General features: G+C 40.8%; 1 protein-coding gene across 2 annotated transcripts; it reads left to right on the top strand.

Annotated features, from left to right (window-relative positions):
- Positions 1-2,288: 2,288 nt before the first annotated feature.
- On the top strand, positions 2,289-21,887 carry LOC124275466 (kynurenine/alpha-aminoadipate aminotransferase, mitochondrial-like). Of its 2 annotated transcripts, XM_046711041.1 has the most exons (13): positions 6,017-6,179; positions 9,768-9,911; positions 11,421-11,518; positions 11,980-12,067; positions 12,553-12,621; positions 14,673-14,817; positions 15,260-15,334; positions 15,580-15,843; positions 16,674-16,756; positions 17,007-17,103; positions 18,031-18,157; positions 20,086-20,288; positions 20,957-21,887. In XM_046711041.1, the coding sequence occupies exons 2-13, from the start codon at positions 9,895-9,897 to the stop codon at positions 21,014-21,016; spliced, it is 1,326 nt and encodes a 441-aa protein (XP_046566997.1). In that variant the 5' UTR covers positions 6,017-6,179; positions 9,768-9,894; the 3' UTR covers positions 21,017-21,887. The 2 variants fall into 2 exon arrangements, with proteins under 2 accessions (XP_046566998.1, XP_046566997.1); XM_046711042.1 differs by lacking the exons at positions 6,017-6,179; positions 9,768-9,911 and adding an exon at positions 2,289-2,409.
- The last annotated feature ends 3,920 nt before the right edge of the window (positions 21,888-25,807 follow it).

Raw genomic sequence — 25,807 nt, 5'->3', positions numbered from 1 at the left:
ATTAGTAGTTCTAGGCGTTCTGACCACATTTCTCCAACCTTGCAATCCCTCCACTGGTTACCCACCAAACAGCGCATTGAATACAAGACTATTATTCTTTCTCACAACTGAATCTATGACAATCACACCTGTATCTATCGCCAAGATACCATCATTTTTCACTAGCCATGACGAGCGTTCGTTCTGTGAACCGGTTCTACTCATCTGGGCATAAAAACGCATGGGGGGAGTCCGACAGTGCTTTGTCCCCGCCACAGCACCCTGTCTCTGGAACAAAATCCATCTTTCTCTCAGATCATCAATGGCAACACCGAGTTTCAAATTAACTCTAAAGGCACTTCTGTTTCTTGAAGCGTTCCCAAACCTACTTTCTACTTGTTTCTATCTAGTGTGTAAACTGTTTCTAATTGTGTACAGCGCCACTGAGCACCTGACTTGTGGATGTTATTCGCTATAGAAATGCATTATTGTTCTGATATCAGGTCGTCCACACACATATAGACATAGATATTCAATTGTTAAACTTCCTGTACTGTGTGTACTGTTTGCATGTACTCTTGATCATTTCTTTTATCGTACCTATAAACAATCTTGTTTCTCAGATTCATGTCATACCTCCTCTGCTTGTTTTGAGTGTTGCTCAACACTGAGCAGGGTTCCAGTGTGGGAAGAATCCAGTCTCGACCAGCCAATCCGGTGACTGACATCATGAGCATTGCTTATGGCAATTGGTTAGTGATGGCGTGTATCCATCATGATATTCTTCTCCGCGGTGTAAGACAAGCATTGGATGCTGAAGACAAATTGTAACCTTGAACTTCAAGGGGTACAACAAGCATGGGATGCTGAAGACAAATTCTAACCTTGAACTTCAAGGGGTACAACAAGCATGGGATGCTGAAGACAAATTCTAACCTTGAACTTCAAGGGGTACAACAAGCATTGGATGCTGAAGACTAATTCTAACCTTGAACTTCAAGGGGTACAACAAGCATGGGATGCTGAAGACTAATTCTAACCTTGAACTTCAAGGGGTACAACAAGCATTGGATGCTGAAGACTAATTCTAACCTTGAACTTCAAGGGGTACAACAACATGCTGAAGACAATTCTATGAACTGAAGACAACAAGCATTGGATGCTGAAGACCAATTCTAACCTTGAACTTCAAGGGGTACAACAAGCATGGGATGCTGAAGACTAATTCTAACCTTGAACTTCAAGGGGTACAACAAGCATGGGATGCTGAAGACTAATTCTAACACGGAACTTCACAGTGTACGACAAGCATGGTATACTCAAGACCAGTTCTTCACGGGGCTTTTTCCTTTGGGGTCTAAATGTCGGATGGAGCATATTTCCGCGCAGAACTCCGTCCCTTATGTGTGCCAGCTTCCTTTGGTCGTGTTTGTAAAGCCCAGTGTCCTACTAATATTTCTCATTGGTTTCTCAACTCCGGAGGTTTCAAGACCGCCATTGATTGAAGCTCTCCTTCCAGATGAAGACAACTGTTGTCGGACGAAAATGTTCATGTTTTAGACTGGCCCAGATTTAAACCCTATTGAGAATGTGTGGCGACTAGTGAAGAACAGAATAAACCAATTTAAAGGACTTAGACTTATTGCGTATATGAAGAAAGAAGTGGTCGAATATTGGGATACGCCGTCACACGATTTCCTACAAACCTTGATCGGCAGTGTACCTAGGCGCATTCAGTTGTATATTGCAGGGCAAGGAGGTCTCACAAAGTACTGTAAAGACACTTAGACTGTAAGAGAATCATATCTCAACATATACATGTAAGTACAACGTCTATAGTATTTATACTTATATTGGATATTTGCCGAAACAACTTATTCAATAATTTCTGGAAAGACTATTACTGCCTCAAGCTTCATCTGTCATCCTTTATACAGACCCCAAATGGTTCAGCAATGTGTGTTCTGACATGTGATACGCCTGTACCTGTCTGATAGCTTGTATTGTTTACTTTGGTACAAAGATTCACCCCAACAGCTGTGCTGATGTGCACATATAGTACAATTTATTCGTGTTTCAAAAAACCCAACAAAACCAATACTCTAATTTGCACATTTAGGATTGATATCAGCTACGCCAGAACAAATCAATTTGTTAAACACAATATGCAAACCATACTTTAGCAAACCATCGTGGTATTTTAGAAGAACCCGTGTACCATATCAAACCCAGCTGGGGTCACTCTGGTAGGAGACTAAGTCCTGTGGTATTTAATAGAGATAGATGCCGCCAGTGTGCCTGAAGATCCCTACTTGTGTCGAAAGGCTTGGCAGCAGAGGGTCAGGGACTGTGAGACAGACTAGGGTAGGTACCAACTGACTGGCCACACCAGGGACCAATCACATTCAGGACGTCCACGAGTGATGTAAGGTGAGCATGGTATTTATGTTTCCCCGTTACCCTGTGAAATCGGTTTCAGATTCCAACATTGACACTTGACAGCCCTCGGTATTAGAAGTTATGTCCGAATTGAAATTGTGAGGACATAACGCAGAGGTACAGATAAGCTGCGTATCTGCGTAAAATTCGCAAATATTTATGTGAAAATTCTATTTCTAATATGTCTAGTGCGTACAAGTTCGCTTGAATTTATGTAAATACTCAATAAATTTGATCTTACATACGTATACATAAAATAGATAAAATAACAGGTATATGTATGTTGAGGAACTTGGCAACGTGCAGTCTTTCTGATTGTTTCTCATATTACAAATCAAATTAATAGAAAATTGCAAAATAACCAACTGAGTTTGAGTGAGGTGGGTACGATCTGTTTGGTTACACAAAGGAAAATTAGGATACCCAATTGAGATGAACACAAGCGAGTACATAACTCAATGACCCAAAATGTTATCTGTAGCTCTGATAACTGACGTCCACTCATACGTCCTGTATTATTGTACCGCAATACTGTCTAGTATTATTGTATCATTATTGTACTGGACACCTGACATGGACATGTCATCTCAGTTTACATGACGAGACGTCAGTCCTCTCTACCGACAAACCCAGGTCTCATCCTGCAGAAGCAATGGTCATCAGGCGACGTCAAGCCATTTGATGACGTCGGATTGAACGTTACAATGAGGTGAGCGTTGTTCGACGTTCTCAGTGGTGGGATCATCCATTCTCTGTGGACAGATGTAGCCCTATTAGCACGCCAGAAGCCTATGGTTAGAATCCCGATTCGCCCCGGTTATGGTTTTAGGTTTGTCAGGACCATGCCCGTGCTCGTCTGTTTGACCAAAATGATCTTCATCACTTTTCCATCACTGGTTTTCCTCAAGCATTAAGCTGGCACAATCATCTAGTTTAGATAGAAAACCATACTTTAGTTATATAACACTAGTTATTCATTGACGGGGGCTGTGGGGTGGCCTAGTGGTTAAAGCGTTCACTCGTCACGCTGAAGACCCAGGATATAATGGTTTCATGCAAATTGACGACAATTTCGACAATTTTATTACTCAAAACCACCTTCGGTGGTACAAAAACCACCTTCGAGCATATTTTAACAACAATTTATGTACAATTCATATGCATGCGTCTTAGATAGACAACTGAATAAAATAAATAATTCCTTATACATATGTACAGTTCCCTATATATAAATAAGTGAATATATTTATTGGTGGATAAACACAAACGCTTATTAAAGATTGGTTAGCATTTTTTGCAACTGTATGATAAAATTTGACAAAAATTTCTTATATCTAGTTGTCGTCGGCGAAAGAACAAGAACTAATTTAGATATATTGTTAAGATATTTTGTGGTGGGTATATATTGTTCACGATATGAATTAAGTGCCGGACATTTAAGAATATAGTGTAATTCATCACCGATTACACTTAAATTACAAAGTGTACAATATCTTTCATCCCTCGGTATACTTTGCCATCTTCCAGTCTCAATTGGCAGGTTTACATTTAAAGTTCTAAATTTTAAAATCGGCACAGAAATATATTTCGGTAAAAGTAGGTATTTTTCAAAAGCAAGTGATTGTTTGTAATGTTGATAATACATTCCTTTCGGGCTAGATTTGATACTTTCCCTCCACTGTTGAATAAACTGGTCTGTTAAAACTTGTCCAGCTTTCAGAACTAGAGAAGACGTGGTATATACCGAGGGATTTACAAATACATATGATAATCCAATCCTATCTAGTAAACCCTTGATATAGTGAATCCAAGGATCCGACTTAAATTTTTTATTGTATTTATTTAAACTGTAATTATATAACACATGGGATAATTTAAGTGTATCAGTATATGTTAGTTTGTGCCAAAAGGACAACATACGTTGGTATATTTTTATAGATATTGGAGTTCTGCCAAGTTCGCCGTAAACCATAAAATTCGGCGTAGATTTCCTTAGTCCAGATGCAAGTTTCAGAAATTTTAGATGTATATTCTCTATTAGGTCAAGTTTTTCAAATCCCCACAATTCTGATCCATAGGTTAAAATAGGTGTTATCATCATATCAAATGCCGATAATAAACAATCTAAGGGTAAATTCAAATTTCTTGATTTTTTCAGCAGGCTATACATAGCCTTTGTAGCGTTTTCGGTTATAGTTTTTATGCTAGTTACCATTCTTTTGTTTCTGTGTAGTTTTATACCAAGATATACATAACTGTCGACTAAACTAAGATTTTTCTCCCCAAATTTAAATATCATTTTTGATTTAGCCGCTGGGCCCGAACCGAATACTAAAATTTTGGTTTTTTGATACATTTACATTGAGTTGCCAATTAGTGCAATATTCATATAAGGAATCAAGAGACTTTTGTAGGGCTTTAGGAGTAAGGGCAAATAAAACAGTGTCATCAGCGTAAAGTAACAATAAAATTTGCAGCCAGATTTGTATTTCATTTTCATTAGATAATTCCAAGTTAACTCCTTCGCAACCGTTTTCATACAGATTATTCTCTAGATCATTAAGAAAAATTGAAAATAAAAGTGGCGATAAGTTCTCTCCTTGCCGTACCCCTTTTTGACATGGGAAATAATCGGATGTACTGTTTTGTGTACTTACTGTTGACTTAATGTTACGATACATACTTTTTACAAGCTCAAGAAATCTTCCATGTATACCGGACTTTTGCATCTTCGTCCATAGACCGATTCGCCAGACAGTATCAAATGCTTTTGTGAAGTCGATGAAGGCACAGTAGAGCTTTTGCCTTTGTGATGTCAGTATACTATTAATTGTCCGCAAAATAAATATGTTATCGGATGTTGTAAAATGTTTTCTAAAGCCTGCTTGAGCGGGAGTAATGATATTGTTTTGTTCAAGGAAAGATGTTAAACGCGAGTTTAGTATAGAGGTAAAGAATTTTCCAACACAGCTTAAAACAGTTATAGGTCTGTATGAACTTGGGTCAAGTTGGTCACCCTTATTTTTGTATATCGGTTTTATAACTCCAATCAGCCAAGAATCGGGAATTTTACCTGTTGTAAAAACGAGGTTGAAAAATTGAACATAGAAGGGGGCAAAGATGTCAATAGTATCGATTATGTAATCATTTTCAATATTGTCCAAGCCCGCTGCTTTATTTCGTTTGAGTGTTTTGGCGGTAGACATAATTTCTTCAATGCTAATGTCGTTATTAAGAATACTACAGTCATATTCCAAATCGGGATGATTACTTTCTTTGAAATTCAATACATGTTCGCTGTAATTTTCTGCATTTAGATCTCTATAGTATTCAAAAATGTTTTGGTATCAGGCATCGCGATGTTATCTTTCGGGTTTCTATCTTTGAGACATTCCCAGTATTCTTTCGGTGACTTTTTCATTTTTCTCTAAACATATATTTTCAAGAGATATCCTATGTTTTCTAATATGTTCATCTATGCATTTCTTGTAAGCTCTCGATTCGGTGCGTAGGTTTTCAAGATTAGACTGTGATTTATTTTCCTTAACTTTTCGTTTTGCTTTATGGAATCTTTTCTGAACTTTCTACATTTTGTATTGAACCACGGCTTGTTCTTACGATAGCGGGGTGTGTATTTCATCTGTTGTCGTGTCCCAAATGTTTCACGTGCAGCATTAACAAGCACGTGCGCGAGGCGATCGGAGAGCGTGTTGATAATCGATAAATCTTCATGGTTGGATACCGCTGTACGGACAAGATTTGTAAGTTTATTTACTTTATTCATGTCAACATTTTGGCGAAAAGTTGCTTTTTTATCGTGATTATAACGTTTAGGTTTAGCCGTTTTACTGTTATCTACATGATGACTAAGTTTAGGTTGCTTTACTACATCGGGAATATACTTGCTTGTCAGTGTAAACGATAATGGGCAGTGGACATCTGACGTGAGGGGAGAAAAGTCTAAAACATCAAAATCGGTAAAAACTTTTAAACTTTTGGGGGAAGTAAGAACATAATCGATTAAACTTTTGTCATTACAAGTTAACTTCCCAATATGTTTATCATTTCCCACCCTTCCATTTACAATGAATAATTCAAATTCTTACAAATATCTATAAGTGCATAGCCCAAACTGTTTACTTTACCGACATCTTTAGATGATCTTCCTAGAGGAAGGTTTAAATCATGTAAATATTTCTCAGGGCATATATCTCCAGTTTCATCTAAATCAAACTCTCCAGTAAGAAAGTCATCGTATACAGAATAATCACATAAGGTATTTGTTCTGGAGTTGAAGTCACCCATTAGCGTAACATATTCACTTTTCGTAAGCTTATGCATAACTGAATGTTCTAGGTCGAGGAAAGTGTCATTCGTAACATATCTGGATCCATCGGGGGATATACACTATTCCTAAATAGTGATCCTGCTCAATATCAAATAAAGTTTTTGACATTTTTATCAACATTATATAATCATTATCCTTCTCTACTAATGTAATAAAATCTTTGTACTCGTTCTTAACGGCTATTCCAATTTCTCCTGATTTTCTGTTAGTTTTTACTCTATTCCTGAGCGATAGTGTATACCCATCAAGATGTATGTCATCTAATTCATTTGTTTTAGTTTCTTGCAGTCCGATAATATGTTTACTTTCTATAAGGTTAGCAAATTCCGAGTACTCTAATCTTTTTCTTAGTCCACATACATTAACACTTAAAAACTTAAGGGCGGAATAGTTTAAAATGCAGTCGTCATCATCATCATCATCATCATCATCATCATCATCATCATCATCATCATCACCACCATAATCAGCAGCGTTAGTATCATAAATGTCAACGTGAACATTATCTACGACATGTTTATCAACATCTACAATATTATCATCTTCATCAGCTATGTCAATATGAGCGTCTACAGCATTTGTATCAACATCTTCGATTCCAGAAGCATCATTATTAACACTTCTGTTGATGTATTCAATTTTGTTATCAGATTCGGGAACATCAATATTTACATTTCTGTTGATATGTTTCATTTTATCTTTATTTTCAGAACCAACAATATTTATACTTCTGTTGAGTACACATGTTATTCTTACTCTTTACCCAACAAGGCCTCTTTCCAATTAATCAAGACCTACTACTAATTGTATCTATTGCTGATGCTATTCTAACCACAAGGCACAATACCTAGCAACAATGACACCGTTAAGAAATGAGTGAGTGACCAACACACCAAGATAACAAAATCACCCGCAAAGCCATTGTCTACTTTTTGTAATTAGAGTGTGTGAGTTCAGTTTAACGCCACATTCAGCAATATTCCAGCAATATCACGGCGGGGGACGCCAGAAATGGGCTTCACACATTGTACCCATATGGGAATCGAACCCGGGTGATCGGCGTGACGAGCGAACGCTTTAACCACTAGGCTACGCCACCGCCTACACGTTAAGAAATGGTTCCACAGACAGATAACCTCGGGATAGACCATATGACTATTAGTTGAATTCACTAAACCTTTCCTTTTTATAAGATGTAATTACAAGAGGGGCGGTGGGGTAGCCTGGGGGTTAAAGGCTTCGGTCCACACGCCGAAGACCCGGTTCCGATTCTCCACAGGGGCCGTGGGGTAACCTAGTGGTTAAAGCGTTCGCTCGTCACGCCGAAGGCCCGGGTTCGATTCCCCACATGGGCATAATGTGGAAAGCACATTTCTGGTATTCCCCGCCGTGATAATGCTGGAATAGTGCTAAAACGGCGTAAAACTAAACTCACTCACTCGATTCCCCACGTTGGTACAAAGTGTGAGGTCCAGTTTTGGTTTCCCCGGCCGTGACATTGCTGGAATATTGCTAAAAGCGGTGTAAAAGTAAACTCACTAAAATTACAAGAAGCAGACAATGTCTGTGCGGGTGATTTTCTTGTGTTGATGTGTTGGTCTCTCAAAGTTCTCTCAGTATCTCTGCACTCCACCTTGGTATGTAAGATGTAGCATGACTTTTAGTTTTAAACCTGATGACCTAGGGTTTACCTAGGGGGTGACGCAAAGATTAATCCCCCTGTCTCTCTGACCACGCAGTCACCGCTAGCTGACACCGCCATGCTCCTGGTCAGTGAGAGTTTAAGGTTCATAATGTTCTTAACGAGCGATTATTCACAGGAGTATTTAAAGTTGTCCTGTATACCTAGCCTGTCCAGACCAAAAGACGTGTACTGAGTCGTTAACATCTACAGCGACATCGCGGGAACCTTCCCTCCCACCAACAGTATGGTAGACCATCGGTCAATGTTTTCTTGAATTGTCATGTTCATGATGAGATTTTATTTTTCATTTAATGCATTATGCCAAGTTGCAACAGCGCCGTTTTCAAGTCAGATAAAAATATGCTGAGCAGTCTTGCCAAAACATTATTATATTCGCTACAGGGGAGCAGCATGTGTTATCACAGATGTTATAATAGTATAAAATGCTTAATATATTATAAAATATCCTTCAAATGTTGAATATAGGTTTTATTCCTTAATGAATGACCAGCGTATTGTAATCCAATCATGGTAGCGTCAGTTACAACCTCATCTGTTACTGTATGATGTCAGCCAACTGCTTGCCCCTCTTCATATACCTTTGGGGACGGTGGAGTAGCCTAGTGGTTAAAGCGTTCGCTCGTCACGCCGAAGACCCGGGTTCGATTCCCCACATGGGTGCAATGTGTAAAGCCCATTTCAGGTATCCCCCGCCGTGAATTTGCTAGAATGTTGCTAAAAGCGGCGTAAATCCATACTCACTCCACTCATGTATCGTCAGGGACGACCCGTGAAGATCCGGGTTAGAATGAACATTCAGTAACCCGTGCTTGTCGTAAAGGGCGACTAACGGGATCGGGTGGTCAGGCTCGCTGGCATGATTGACACATGTCATCGGTTGCCAATTGCGAAGATCGATGCTGATGCTGTTGATGACTGGATTGTCTGGTCCAGACTCGATTATTTACAGACCGCCGCCATATAGCAGGAATATTGCTGAGTGCGGCGTAAAACTAAACTCACTCACTCGATCGTAAGGGACATTTATGCCATGCTCAAAGTAACAACTGACGTGTTCTCGTTCCATCAACTTTAGTAAACTCTCAGAATATGTCAGTACTGCCTTCTGACAAGTATGGTAATAAATTCAGTCGGGATGTCTCCACAATCCACCGGCTTTGTTATATTGCCTAGACCGTATTTCATTGAGCGGGGAGGGATGTGTTGACATGGTTGAATAACTGGCACTTACTGTTATGTATGGGGTCGTTTAGTCGAATGAACGTCTAATGTCACCATCCCCGCGTGAATATGCAGTTCCACTTACACGCCGCAACAACGACCAGTATCACCACAGAGACGCGTTGTCCGGAGCGGTGGGCTGCGTTCATCATTTCGTCGGTCAAGAAAGGTTGGGCCTCTTACTGCCAGGAAATCGCACAACATGGATGACCAGAGAAGGTATGGAAATATTCTTATGCAAAGCAGACAAAGCTATTAAATACATTGTATTATGTTCGTGTTTTGCTGCATATCTCATCAGTTTCATTATTTTAAAATCTGCAATTGCAAAGTAATTATCTTAAAACATTTTTTAAAAGTAAAGATGAAGTTAATTATCCTCAGTCCATATACGGAACCATTTCTTTCGCAATTATCAAGATATGCCCAGTTTACATGTTTACAGTGGCTTGGTAGTTAAAAGCTCTGGCGCCTTAAGACAGGTATATGTCCGTCGACAGAAATGTCTGCCGAAATTTAGGATAGGGCATCTGTATTTTTATGTGTTTCTCATCTCCAGGAGAGATTCAGGTAACCGGATAATCTTTTTCGCTGTCAATATTTGACAAAATGTATGCGTCCGAATAAGTGAGGTTTGACTGTGTTACATAATAAGCGACCTTATTCCATGTGTCGTCCCCACACTTATCCTAAAGGTTCGCTGTGTTAATTGAATGCATGCTAATATGCACTAACTGCAGATCTTAAAGTCTATTACTATATTTTGCAAGTTGCCATGACTACATTTAAATCTTGCGTCGATGAATATAAACGATTTACGTTTCACTGATTGTAACCATTTTGCTTTGACAGTGAATGATCAGATGATCTATTGTTATATTCTTCATGATAATTTTTTTCAAATGCATAAATGATATCGATTTTTTGTTAATCATCAACGGGCATGTGCACATGATACTATATTCGATATTTTGGTGTAATCTTACATGTACATGAATGTACAGCAAATATCAACAACACCACAGGAAAAATAGATTTACATGGCCAAATCTTCATAACAAATGTCATGATAAAATATGTTGATTTTAATCTGTTTTAAGTTCAGTGGGAAGTACAATTGTTCTCCTTCCCGTAACATATAGTGAACGGGACATCAGACTGCAACTCTGATAAATGGAGTGAGTGAGTGAGTACTGTTTTACGCCGACTTTAGCAATATTCCAGCAATATCACCACGGGGAACGCGAGAAATGGGCTTCACACATTGTACCCATGTGGGGAATCGAACCCGGGTCTTCAGCGTGACGAGCGAACGCTTTAACGACTAAGCTACTCCACCGCCTCTGGTAACTGGAAATATAGGTTTGAGAGGATAGCAAATGTTTGATGTTCTCCATTGGTGACGTTTGACCTTACCGGTATATACCACGTGACATATACGCGTGACGGTAGTCATACCACAGTGACAGGGCCTGTTACACATAATGAATACATTGAACTGTCCAAACAGTTTTGATTCAAAGTATGTGACATGCCTGACCACACGTTTCCCACGGATGGTAAGGGCTGCTCGTTCTTTAAAAGTCAAATCTCACTCGTTCTACCGATAATCCATCTACTCACTCACTCCCCGACTCACTCGCTCTACCAACCTTCACCACTCACACACTCGTCTAAAGCCCATCCATTCATTCAGTTACTTACCAATAAGTTTCCCACGCACTTCAGCGTGAACGGCGTGACCCCGCAACGTATCACCAGCTACGACAAGTACCTCAGCAGGACGGCTATGAGAAGAAAACCATCAGCTCTCCGGGAGCTCCAGAGTAAGTGTCACCCCACTCCCACCCCGTACCAGAACTGTTCCACAGTAATTATCCAGCAAACTGACGATGGACCGACCCGATAACCTTAGTAACCTCTGTATGAAGTCATGCATTCAGTACGATCAGCTTCCAATCTCTATATTCACTACAGCGCAACGTTGTGTAGTGAATAGCTGTCTAACACAATCTACTGTCTAGGTGTTTCATCGACTGCAAATTACTTACCACGACATTATAAATGGGAAAATCCACTTAATCAGTTGTATGTATTGTATACATTGTGTCAATGCACGATTTCTAAGGCTGTTCCATTTGGCGGATTCGTCAAACAATGACATGATATGAAAACCCGCGTCTTTCCGATTATGAAATATCATATGTTAGAAATAAATATTATACTTTGAATTAAATGATATATCTATTATACGCATTCAGCTGACTCTGATCCCTGTTTATGACAGAGTATGTTGGTTCTGATCTGGTGTTGATGGCCGGGGGGATGCCCAACGGTGAACTATTTCCTATTGTGGAGGCGGATCTCGTCCTCAGGTGAGGAACCAGTTTACGTAAGGCGCATAATACGGATTCGCTTGCATTATAGATTCCACTGACGTGCGTCTAACTATGTCGTTATAATGTTCAGCAAACACAGATATCTGCAATCCATTGCCGTCTGGTTTCTGGCTGCCGTTGCGCTGGGAAGCCATCATGACGTCTTTACGCCATCTATTCCGATCCATCTATACATATACATTTAGCTGATAGCTAGGGTCTCTCTTTTGGGATTCAATACCCGATAACGAAGAGTAAATCATATCGTATTTGAAATCTGGATTCAAACACTATTCAGATTAAATATACTTCCTATTAGGTTAGTGAGTTTTACGCTGCTTTTAGCAAATATGGAATATAAAAACGGTGACCCAATTATATAAAATATTGTTTGCAAAGAAACTAATGTGTTCCCTTACTGTTTTAGAATGTATATGTACAGTGGTCATGCATCCATTTTTGTTTTATATGTTTCAACACAGAGATGGTCGGCGGTTGACAATAAACCCTGACGAGATGAAGAAGGCGCTTCAGTACGGTGTTACTAAAGGGTGAGAAATTTCACTTGTGTTTTTAACGATTCCACTTGCTCCATCATTGTGTACAGACATCAGAAACGTGAAGGTCCCGGCAAACCGAAACATGAGTCTCATTAACCTATTCAGACAATGACCTATTTTTTCGGCGGATCCGAATTTTCTCGTGTGAAAGAGACACTACAAACAACTATGGTCACACTGAATTCCAATTCCTTGTTTCATAAGAAAATGGTACTTACAAGTTAATTTTAAACTTAAACTTTAATAACATCGAATTTCTATATTTCATGGCAAGGTGTAGGCAGCATGACTGCCCCTGTTTGATGAGGTCGTAAAATGATTCACAATTCATCTGGCTCACTGGTTACACCTGTTATGTGGTTGTTGCGTTTATTCAGTGTAGTTTTGTAACGCACAATGTGATTGACATAATATCAAGTTCGTAGCAGACCGCCAAACTTTTCTAGCGGCAGAGCCTCGTTTTGAGATTTCCACGATTCCGAGATTTCCGTTTGTCAGAGCACGCTGTACGACAGGGCACGCTGCACGACGTGTTTGCAAGGATTAGAAGGAGCGTAGTGTTGCAATATACACGTGGTTAGATGTATCAAATAATACTGATTGATATTTATGTATCCAGTTGAATGAATTGGTCTCAAATTTCTTGACTGGTTATTGTACTAAGTTGCGCAATAGGACGGAACCAAGTCAGCAGGAAACGAGACTGTTGTGTAATCAATGTTTTGACTTGTTAGAATTGATCTTCAGGAACCCATGCTTGTCGAAGGGCGACTAAAGGGATCGGGTGGTCAGGCACGCTGACTTGGTTGACACATGACATTGTATCCTATTGTGTAGATCGATGCTCATGCTGTTGATCACTGGGTTGTCTGGTCCAGACTCGATCAGACCGCCCACATATGAAATATTGCTGCGTGTGACATTAAACAACAAACAAACAGAAACAAAACAGAACAAAACAAGCTTCAATGCCTACGATGAAAAACGCCAAAATGTAGTATGCGGAGTTACGTCCCTTAGGTCCGCGGATTACCCTCCAGATTCGCCCTGGTGAACTTTCGTTTGTCAGCACCTGTCCTTGTGTCTTGGTTTGAGCAGAGTGGTACATGTCTCGGACCTGTATCACATCCCACTGTCCTCCCTCATCATGCTGACACGAAGTGATGTAACGGATGCTCTACATCCACGTCCACGTCCACGTCTACGTATATATAACTGAAATACACTAAACTACGTTTATAGTGACCACGCTTATAACGAACTGACAGATATTACGAACTGTATTTTTGTCCCGCCCATCTGCTATATATACTATTCACACTTTGCTGAGGATCAAATCATGGATTCAACAGAAAATTAGGATGTTGGGTCCAATTTGGTTTAATTATCAAACCTTATTGTAAGCATGGACCCTAGGTTTCAGTATGTCATTTCATCTTGTGGAACCCATACCTGCTATTGACAGGTGTTGTGTACTTGTCAATGAGTCGTTCCATGATTTGAAATTTGGTTTATAGGTGCCATGAAAACCATTATTATGGTTACTCGTGTATCACTGACTGACTGACTGAGTTTGGTTTTTCGCCGCTTTTAGCAATATTCCAGCAATATCACGGCGGGGGACACCAGAAATGGGCTTCACAAATTGTTCTCATGTGGGGTATCGAACCCGGGCCTTCGGTGTGACGAGCGAACGCTTTAACCGCTAGGCTACCCCACCGCCCTACTCATGTATCAAGTGCATAAGGTTAGATTAAAGTGAATGTTTGCCTAAAGCGGGGTTACCATATTATTATTTATCCAGTTTTGAATGGATACAATTTTAAATTATGAATCTACGTTTAAGTAAAGTAGTGAATATTTGTGATCCTTAGCAAAGTGCGAGTAGTATATTTCAGAAGAAATGCGTACAACGAACTGCGGTTATAACGAACTAAACCGTAGTTTACTGTACTGACTCAAAATTATGCTTATAATATTCCACATTGAGATACCGGAAGTTTATGGGCTTTCTGATATTATCTTTGCGATATATGTATTAGCATGGCAGACATCATCGATTGGTCGAGGGTGTTACAACGCCGTGTTCACCAGCCTCCGACCCTCCTTCGTGACCGCACCCCGCCGTCAGCCCCAAGCGACATGGACATCATCATGTGCAATGGCTGCCAGGAAGCCATTAGTAAGGTGAACATGCACACAACCACACATGCTCACACGTCCGCGTAAATACACATTACTGTGTAGATAATATGGCGTTCGTCGGAAATGACTGCTTTCCGAAACGATTCAAGTCGCCAGAGAATATTTTAGTTCAAAGGTTGCCTACAAGTCTGAGGTGCCAACTGTTTGTGTGCAAAAAGGCGTTTTGTTTCCGTTCTAGAAACCTATGATTATAGGTTCGAATCCCAGATGCTCCCGTATCAGGTTTAAAAGATTGTATAGAACCTTACACATATCAGTCCGTTTCACCATTATATAACAAAATAACTACTAGCATTTCACAAGTTCAGACCTAACTGGAAACGAATTCGGGGTTTAAAAACCCATATTTGATACAATAATTGTTTTCATATTCATGTCATTTTATGGAAAACTTCTGTATTCATAATCGTCTAATATTTTCCAGACTTTGGAAGCGGTTCTGAACGAAGGGGACGCAATCTTGCTTGAGGAAGCCACCTATCCAAACGTCATGAGCGTGGTGAGGCGTCAGTGTTATTGATAATAACTGTATCATCTTCGTCAGTACAGGGCATATTTAATGCTAAAGGTTCTCATGATCGTACATCTTGTATTGACTGTGTAGATAATTAAAACCTTCGTTCAGATGATAATTTCAACGCATTTAAAAAAAAGTATGCAACTGACAATTCAAGAGTGCAATTTCAAAGAGCACTGACGTAAAATGTTGGTCAATTTATAACATGAATTCCAATCTTTCTGAAGGGATATCCACTCGGTGCTAAAGCAGTATCGGTTCCTAGTGATTCATCAGGGATGATACCATCAGAACTGCGGAACATACTAGCGACATGGGATACGGACAAACGTGGACCGAGGCCGAAGATAATGTACTGTGTTCCGACTGGAGGTAACCCGACAGGCGCCAACTGGTCACTTGACCGGAAGAAGGCAGTATATAGTATTGCTCGCAAGTACGACTTCTTGATTCTAGAGGACGACCCGTACTACTACATTCAGTACAACAGGGTGAGCAGCTACGTGGCTTAAACCTGTGTTGGAATATGATTATATGTAGCTGATTGTGTCCAGGGTCCCCTTACACAAAGCGATCGTAGCAAAGGTGATTTACGACAGTCCTAACGCTAAGGTCGCTTTGTTGAACTGGGTCCTAATTCAAATTTATTTGTGTCAAGGTTCAGATTTGGTTGTGTCCGAATTGTTGGTTGAAGGTATCCAGGTCCAAATATCCATTTGATTATTTTGGTGGGTTTTTTAGGATAAAATGTGTCCCGGTAGATTTTGTGTTGATTCACTTAGCGATTCACTTACTAGCTACTAGCGGGTAAACATCCGGTGATTGATATCATGAGCCTTCTCCCCGAGCCCAACAACGCCAGTCCACCAGTTACCAATATTGGACGCATGCAACAAGAGACGCAACTATTCGTAAGGCATGGGAGCCAGCGTTCGAAATAATCGCCGGCCGAGAGGCCCAGCGCCGGTTGTCATTGTATCGGGCTGGCAGTTTCAAATATTTGCAGGCCCTTGTGGCCTTCAGTAAATTATCTGTCATTTTTTCAACAGGAATTTGATGTCATTCCATATTTCCAGTGTTGTACTGGATATAATGACAGAACTAAACTGTGAAACTGTGTACCGTGTAGTCTATTTTGTTTTCATTGGTTTGACTTTAACAAAATGGGCCTGCAGATTTCATTCAGGGCTTGTAGATTTTAAAGCCAGCAGGCCCTGATGGCCAACTGGCAGATGAAAGCACTGCAAACACTGATTGGATCTCTGATGCGTGATACTTGATGACACGGAACACATTTAACAATTATGATTTTTCGATTCAGCCGCTGACGCCCAGTTTCCTATCCTTGGATGAAGACGGCCGAGTCATCAGATGCGATTCATTTTCTAAACTAATAGCAGCTGGGTAAGCCCAGACGGAGCTAACCCGTCTAAATGGTCTGATTGCTAGAAAGTTGGTGGTTCAGTTAGAAATTCAGCATTGTGAAAACAAACCAAACATTTCTTAGTGATTGCTGTATTTGTATTAAGCAAGAGCAAAACAGAGCCCATAGAGCTTAAACGGTAAAATACTGATATATACTGTATCATAATGAATTGATCATTTTAACGTTATGTCTGTGTCATATCTATATGTTCCACTGTGTGTTCATCAGAGCACGGCTTGGCTTCATCAGTGGGCCACAGCACTTCCTCCAGAAACTTGTCCTCCATCTGGACTGTTCAGTGGCGTGCACCAACAACCTGTCTCAGGTAAGTCACCTAACACCTTCACCATCAACCTGACACAGATGTGTCACGTAACACCCTAACCAACAACCTTGCTCGGGTGTGTCACTTAAAACATGCACCAACAACCTTGAACAGGTATGTCACCTAACACCTTCACCAACAACCTGACAAAGGTATGTCATCTAGCACCTTCACTAAAAACCTGACACACGTATGTCACCTAACACCTTCGCCAACAACCTGATACAGGTATATCACCTAACACCTTCACTATCAACCTGACACATGTAAGTCACCTAACACTTTCACCAAATACCTGACACAGGTATGTCACCTAACACCTTCACCAACAATCTGACACAGGTATGTCACCTAACACCTTCACCATCAACCTGACATAGGTATGTCACCTAACACCTTCACCAACAACGTGACACAGGTATGTCACCTAAAACCTTCACCAACAACCTGACACAGGTATGTCACCTACCACCTTCACCCTGACATAAGTATGTCACCTAACACCTTCACCATCAACCTGACACAGGTATGTCACCTAACACTTTCGTCCTCAACCTGACACAGGTATGTCACCTAACACCTTCACCATCAACCTGACACAGGTATGTCACCTAACACCTTCACCATCAACCTGACACAGGTATGTCACCTAACACCTTCGCCAGCAAACTTGGACAGGTATGTGACTTAAAACAAGCAACCCCAGCTGTCACAGGCATGTCACCTAAAACACGCATCATCAATCGTGCTAGGTGTTTCACTTAAAACATGCACCGACAACCTGTCACAGGTATGTCACCTAAACCATGCACCAACAAGCTTGCCCAGGTATGTCACTTAAAATCCAGTTGTTTTGCGTTGCTGAGTCACATGTTTGGGATCTTGAGCCAGCTGTCCATGTCGCTACGTCAGCTCTTCATGTTGTAGACAGTCATCAGGAAGATATTGGAGGACATGGGACATGACGGCTTCCTGCGACACGGGGAGAAACTGGCGGCCTTCTACAAGGACAGGGCGGACAAGATGGTCGCCATTGCCGAGAAACGCCTCGAAGGTGGGCTCTGATGATTTCCCCTTTCTTGTCGAGGAAATCTCTGTAATGCACAGGAAAGAATATTAGGCAAAAATAAGGCTGTAAATAACGTATGAGATATTGGCAGTTCAGTTTACGTCGGCTAATGAGTTGCTTAAATACCATTTGTTCTTTGAAGTTTCACCAACCTGAGCATTACGTTAAATGTCATTGGTTAGTTTTGCTTATAACCATCTACGGTGTATTTTGAATAACATTCTGTATGTAAGGTTATGTCCACCTGACAATGTATGTAGCTAAACTTGCGAATGGCCACTGGTATTTAACGTTTATACTCCCGTTGCCCTAAACGTTAAAAAAACATTAATAATGTTAGCTATATATATATATATAAGTACAACCAGAAATTATTGAGAATTTAAGATTGTAATTGTTTATATTTTTTTCACTCATTACTCACGTATTAAATGTGAATATTAGCAGAACATTACTCCAGATTCAAAGACAGGTGAACAGTTAGTATTTTGTCAAGTCACCATGGGCAGCAATGCAGGCTTCAATGCGGCGGGGCGTACTACTGATCAAAGAAGTTAGAAAGTCGTGGTCCATGCTGTCCCAATATCGGACCACCTCTTCTTTCATTTCAGCAATATTTGTCAGATTGTTCTTATTGACACTTTCCTTCATAAGTCCCGAAACATTTTCTATTGGATTTAGGTCAGGTTTATAGCTTGGCCAATCTAATAATGTCCTATTTTGGGTCCGATACCAGGCCTGTGAATGCTTTGAACGATGTTTTTGTGTCGTTGTCCTGCTGGAAAATCCAAAACTGTACATAGAACACGTGAGCAGATGGAAGTAAATGTCCCTCGAGAATATCTGTGTACCGCTCACTGTTCATATTCCCTTCAAATACACGTCACGATATGGCTGAAATATTGCCGATGTGACGTTAAATCTTAACTCACTCACTCACTCACCCTTCAAATACACAGAGGGGCGTTGACCCTAACACAGATATGCCACCCCACACGTTAAATTTCGGACTGTACTTTGGGCGCCGATACAAAGGTTTTTCAGTTTGTTTGGTCCAGAATTTCAGTGTATTAGGAAACAGCCACACAGAACTTCATCTGAGAAAATCACATTGTCCCAGTTAAAATTTCTATGCTGTAAGCATCAGTTCAACCTTCGCTCCTTTTGTTCAGGTTTCATGATCGGTGATGGAATTCCTCGACTTTTCTGCCAACCCATTGCATGCAGCTCAGTTTTAATTGTCTCCTTACAGACAGCCACAGTTCCTCTATCAATCATATCCAGCCTTAAGTTTTCTAAATTCCTTCGTTTGTTTTTAGAGACAAGAATACCAATTTTCTTGGCCTACCTGCGCCTCCCTGGTGCTCAATACCATATCCATTTGCAATATTTTTCAAAACACGATAAACAGTGGACAAAGGGATGCCTGTTCTACTTGAAATCACTTTAGCTGATCTGATGTCCTTGTTATAATACTCTAAAATCAACTTCCTCTTCTCTAAATCATCCATACTGAGGATCACTGAAAATGTCGTCTGCTAGCAAGTAAACAAAGGGGGACAACTCTTCACAAACTAACGAAAAAGGATTAACGGAGTTGTCTCTCTTGAATGAAACCAAGCACTTGATAGCTGGTCAAGGTTGTTTATACTAGAAATTCAATTAAACATATTCCTAAAATTCTCAATAATTTCTGGTCATACTATATCCAAGTGAGACATAACATTGAATATTATACCATATTCCGGGTCATATCAACGTTTTTGTAATAATTGTGAAAACATCTTGAACAATCTATGCATCCATAGTTGACTAGATACCACACTTCATATGTACGGAAGGAATATCAAAACATTCGATCATAACGCCTTTCTTGTATAAATAATCTTTCAACTATAACATTTTGGGACTAGGTCTGGCAGAGTGGTCTCCCCCTGACGGCGGGATGTTCATGTGGATTAAACTGTTGGGGGTGAAAAGCTCCGAGCCTGTTGTCCAAAGAGTCATCGAGAAGGGAGCAGTACTGGTTAACGGGTTTCACTTCCTGGCTCAACCAAGGGAGACGCCCTACATTCGTGTATCTTTCTCCTATGCATCAGAAAAAGATATGAACAAGGTAAATGGAGATTTATTTCTTAAGAAGGTGATTTATCCTTCAGTGACATATTTCAGTGTTACTGAAGGGTAGGTGATTGGGGGATTTGCTTGTCAGATACTGATGACTGGACGTCAAAGAGAACTTGGCACATATTTCAATCGGTAGGGGTATTTCTGTGTATGCGTAGCGTGAGTGTGTGAGTGAGTTTAGTTTTAGGCCGCTTTTAGCAATATTCCAGCAAAATCACGGAGGGGGACAACAGAAATGGGCTTCACACATTATACCCATGTGGGGAATCGAATCCGGGTCTTCGGCGTGACGAGCGTACGCTTTAACCACTAGCCCCGTGTACGCGTAGATATGTTGCTGGATGTGACATATAGAGTCATCCTGATTATATTTACAGTGTTGTAAGCTCCGGTAATCATCTAAGAGCTGCATCTCTCCGTGATACATTGTATAGCCGAACCACTGCTTCTTTGTAGCCTCCCTTAGTTGTTTTAGGATTCGCTGACCACCGGTTCAAATCCCGGAACGATTCCTACAATGACACTTACCGGTAAAGATCTGCGTTAATTTAGGTTCTCAAGCATTAATCTTTCACGTATTGATAACCGAAATACTGCCTACATATATGTTTACTTAGAGTCACCTGCTCAATCAAGACATCTTCCTCCTCGTTGTAGGCATTCACCTGGCTTGCGGAGGCACTGAATGAATTCCACGACGATCAAAGGAAGAAATGAAAGTGGCTTGACAAACACTATAATCATCATCTAATATAACAACTGCTTTGATTGATCGTTGGCCATTTGCAACATTGTTGTCTTCATAAAAAAAAAGAAACGTCCAAGATAGCGGCAAGACGTTGTACAGAGTTGCGTGGTTTAAGCGTGACGGGATCCTAAAATTGTGTATCCGAATCCTGGACACGCATTAATTATGACTCTTGGTTTGTCACGAAACTTCAGTTATCCGCAAACGTCTAATATCTGTACCGCTGCAGAATTGTGTCCCGCATAAATCTCACATATTATACATGTATTGTATGATCGGCAAGCCAGAGGTTGGTGAGAGAACTGAATTTGATGACTGGAGAACCTTTGATAGTAGTCTGAGAGAACTGATTTACTCTCTGCTTTGGCTGTTGAAGTTTTATGTTCTTTAATGTTGGTACCTACGGAGCGGAAGGTTTTACCAGTGCTTCCCCATCGACAATCCTCGCCAACAAACAGGAAAACTAACGGAAGCCATAGAAATCCGCCGACACAAACTTTTGACCAAAGAAGATAAAAAAATACGAGACAATATGGACATTTGAAAAGTAAATCAACCCATAGATTCAGTAAAAACCAACTCCTCTACCTGTATCCAGTCAACTTGTTTGCATTTCATCCCTACTGTAATCTGCCTTCAGATCTGTCCCTGTTTGTTCAAACTCTCCACCTGGCCTCTTTCAGTTATGTACCACAATGACCTGTTCTTATCAATGTTGATCTCCTGCCTGTCAATACGTATCATGCATATAGTCCTCCCATCACTGGGTTGTACCTACTTTAGCTTTATAACGATGTTAGTGTCGCAGCATTCAATAAACAAGAGGTTGTCGTGCATAAAGTTGTATGCTTGGTTTTGTTACGCATTTACCTGAAATACTCTTCAAAGCGTTGTAATTCACAACAATTCTACTTTCTTCTTGAAAGGTGAGGTGAAATGGGGTTTAACGTCGCACTTAAGAATATTTCGCTCATGTGACGACGTGCATGCGCGTGTATGTGTGGCTGCTTGTACTAGCCCAGACTTAATCTGGTTTTAGAGCGCTAGCTCACTGAGACACATTGCCTCAGTGAAGCATGAATACCCGACTCAGACGCATTATACTGACTCGGAGCCGACCAGTCCTTGCTGTATCCATAATGCCGAGTGCCAGACAGGGACCAACAAGTACCATATTTTAACGTCTTTTGGTATGACGCTCTCCGGGTGGACGTTCTAACCACTACACCACGGATGCGGGCTCCTTGAAAGAAGTAGTCACAATACTTGATTACTACCCAACTATTCCTAACTGAATGGAAGTAATTATAACGGTAATGTTAAATCATTAAGTTGCTTGAAACTACAAGGAAACCCATGAACATCTACGGTTGAAACATTTGGACCCTCGATAACGGGACCTACAACTGGGTGCGAGATATGAACATATATCTATATCTGTACACTATCCGCAGACACAATGTCATAAATTCATCATTTTACAAAACGTGGCAAGGACTGAACCCTACGCCTCAGCGTTTAGTAAAGTGAGGAATTTATGAACTTGTGTCTGCGGACAGTGTAAAAACAATAAAACGAGTTCAAGATAAAGGCCCGTCTATGATTTTAGCCTCTAAAATAAAGTTCAAGAATTTTTCAAAGACTTATAAACAGTAAAATCCGAATATTTGACAGCGAAAGTGACACCGAAGGTTGTACTGATACTCGTACCAGAATGGAACACGTTAGCGTAGGCATTGATGAAGGTCGTATGCTTGTAGAATATATCGCAAAATTAAGAAGACAAAGGGGAGGAATAATGTCTTCATTTACTTAGCGCTATTTATATTTATATAGCGTTAGTTCAACATCACTGGGAGGTGAAGTGAGGTGAAAGTGGGTTTTACGTCGTGCTTGAGAATATTTCACTCATATGACGACGTGCATGCGTGTGTATGTGTATGTGTGGCGGCTTGTACTAGCCCAGACTGAAGCTGGTTTTGTAGTGCTACCCCACTGAGATACCATGCCGCAGTGAAGCATGGATACCCCACTCAGACACATTATACTGACTCAAGCATGGATACCCCACTCAGACACATTATACTGACTCCGAGCCAGACCAGACCCATTAATGCCGAGCGCCAGGCAGGTACCAACAAGTACCATATTTTAACGTCTTTTGGTATGACGCGGTCGGGGATCGAAACCGCGACCTTCCGCTCTCCAGGCGGACGCTCTAACCACTACACCACGGAGGCGGTCACATCACTGGGAACATGTTTAAAGCTCATCATAGCATATATACATATTTACAGAAAACAGACAACAGTAAAGACGATTAGTGGTAGCGTCGGAAGAGGTATGGGTTTTTTTACAGATTAAAACACAGATAGCGTAGAACTTTGCGCTCTTGAGGTTAAATGTGAGTTCCATGATGAAGCAGCTGCATGGGAGAAGGATCGATTTCCGAAAGATTTCAGTTAATATTCTGGTACAAGAGCAGTGGGTCAGTTGATCAAAGATTTCTAGACTGCTTGCAGTGGACAAACATCTCCAGAAGATGGGCAGGGACGGTTTTGCGAAGAGACTGGTAGACTAAAGAAAGTCAATCCTCTCGCGGATTCTCAGCCAATGCAGTGACTTTAGGGTGGGGGAGATATGAGTATGAAGCTTAGACCTGGTTATGATATGGGCACCTCTGTTCTGTATCATCTACAGTCTGTTCAGCTCACCCTCTGATATTCTCACGAGCATAGGCGGTTACAGTAATCCAGACGAGACAGGAACAGTGATCTGACCAGATAGGCTGCAATTTCAACTGTAAGAGGGCGGTGGGGTAGCCTAGTGGTTAAAGCGTTGGCTCGTCACGCCGAAGACCCGGGTTCGAATCCCCACATGGGTACATTGTGTGAAGCCCATTTCTGGTGTCCCCCGCCGTGATGTTGCTGGAATATTGCTAAAAGCGGCGTAAAACCAAACTCAGTCAGTCAGTCAACTGTAAGACGGTGACGGATTGATCCTTTCTCAACTGAAAATGACATCTTTTGCAAAGATAGTCTACTTGCTTTTTTACAGTAAAAGAAGCGTCAATAAACACACCAAGTTTTTTTACATGGGCCGAGAAAGGAATCAGAGACAGTCTAATTTCAAGGTGTGTTAGCCGGGATTTTTTCTGTCTAGAAGGTGGTACGATGATAATGGCCTCTGCCTTTTCATCATTTAATTGAAGCATGTTGGTTGACATCCAGGATTTGACATTGTTAAGACAGCTTTCCGTGTTATTCAGAGAAGCCATCTGATTTGGTATAATGGGTTTAAAACTGTCAACCAGTGCAAAAGTGATGAGCCACACGCTCCTCTGATGTCAAGTGTCCCAGTGGTCTTGTGTACATGGTGAATAAGATCGTACCCAGCTCAGACCCTTGAGGGACGCCACAAGTCAAGCTTTGTTAATCTTGACAAACTGCTTCCTATCTGTAAGTTATGACAAACACCGTTCCAGGACAGTGCTGTCCAAGCCATAGTCATTTTCTAAACGACTCAACAAACTTGCGCTGTTGATAGTATCAAATAAATCAATAAACATTGCAGTGGCGTCGAGGTTTAAGAATGGAGATTAGCAACTAACAAATAATTGCAATCAAATTATACATGTCTAAGCTCCACAATAGATGACCTTTGGAATTATATATGCATCTGGCAATGACTGTCGTGAATTAGTGCTCTGACACACGGTCTGACACATCGGTTCCCAATTGCGCTGATCGATGCTCATGCTGTTGATCACTGGTTTGTCTGGTTCAGACTCGATTATTTACAGACCGCCGCCATGTAGTTGGAATATTGCTGAGTGCGGCGTAAAACCAGACTTACTCACTCACTCAGATATATGTTAATGGCTCCCTACAAATCACATACAAGCACATGGGAAGTCCCTGGTGTTACATGAACGTAACTATCCTTTGTCTTCACAGCAATGTGGATTCGTACCTTGTTTATTTATTTATTAAGTTTCTGGAGGTGGTTTGCCATGTACACACTGAAAACTATACAATGTATGTCACAATTAAAACACTTTGGAAATATTTAGGTGTTTTTCGTATAATATGATTCCTAAGTACCGTGACGTGTGTGTGTGTGTGTGTGTGTGTGTGTGTGTGTAATCAGTACTTGTTATGACATACATACAGTGCAATAAGCGCTGGAGATGTGCTCCTTCATATACTGACCTTCCAAATATGTGACTAAGGTATATTTTTAGAAGAATTATACGGTACAAACATACCCTGTCACGTCCAGCTACCTACTTATGGAGTGATTGTTCCGTATATTATGAGAAGACATACACCTGCATTTTTTCGGCCACACTGTACCAGTTGTTTGACGTTTGTCACGCGTTTAGCCCCGACAATATTCATCCTCTGTACATTACATCGCTTGATATTCCATATAATATAACTCTTTCTGAACGACTTTCGCTCGCCATACCGAAGACCCGGGTTCGATTCCCCACATGGGTACAATGTGTGAAGCCCATTTCTGGTGTCCTCCGCCGTGATGTTGCTCGAATATTGCTAAAAGCGGCGTAAAACCTTACTCACTCAAGGAGATGTCGCAATAGCTGTAAGTGTGGCATATATGGCTGCTTATGCGAACTTTCAAACAAGCGTCACGCGCGAAACGAATCGTTAACCTTGGAGAAATTCCTCTCCACGTCAATGAATTACATGTACATGTACTCCAAATATGTGCTAAACTAACAGCCTATCCAACACGGC

Source organism: Haliotis rubra, unplaced genomic scaffold, assembly GCF_003918875.1.
Source record: "Haliotis rubra isolate DU_JTF1 unplaced genomic scaffold, ASM391887v1 Scf2, whole genome shotgun sequence".
In the NCBI taxonomy this organism is placed as follows: domain Eukaryota; kingdom Metazoa; phylum Mollusca; class Gastropoda; order Lepetellida; family Haliotidae; genus Haliotis; species Haliotis rubra.
The sequence above is the reverse complement of the archived record's forward strand: the minus strand, read 5'-3'. Positions and strand labels throughout refer to the sequence as shown.

Coding starts and splice junctions, on each gene's coding strand:
- LOC124275466 (XM_046711041.1), top strand. Junction 16,757..17,006: donor TCTAAACTAATAGCAGCTGG/GTAAGCCCAGAC, acceptor TGTGTTCATCAG/AGCACGGCTTGGCTTCATCA. Junction 18,158..20,085: donor TGCCGAGAAACGCCTCGAAG/GTGGGCTCTGAT, acceptor TTTTGGGACTAG/GTCTGGCAGAGTGGTCTCCC.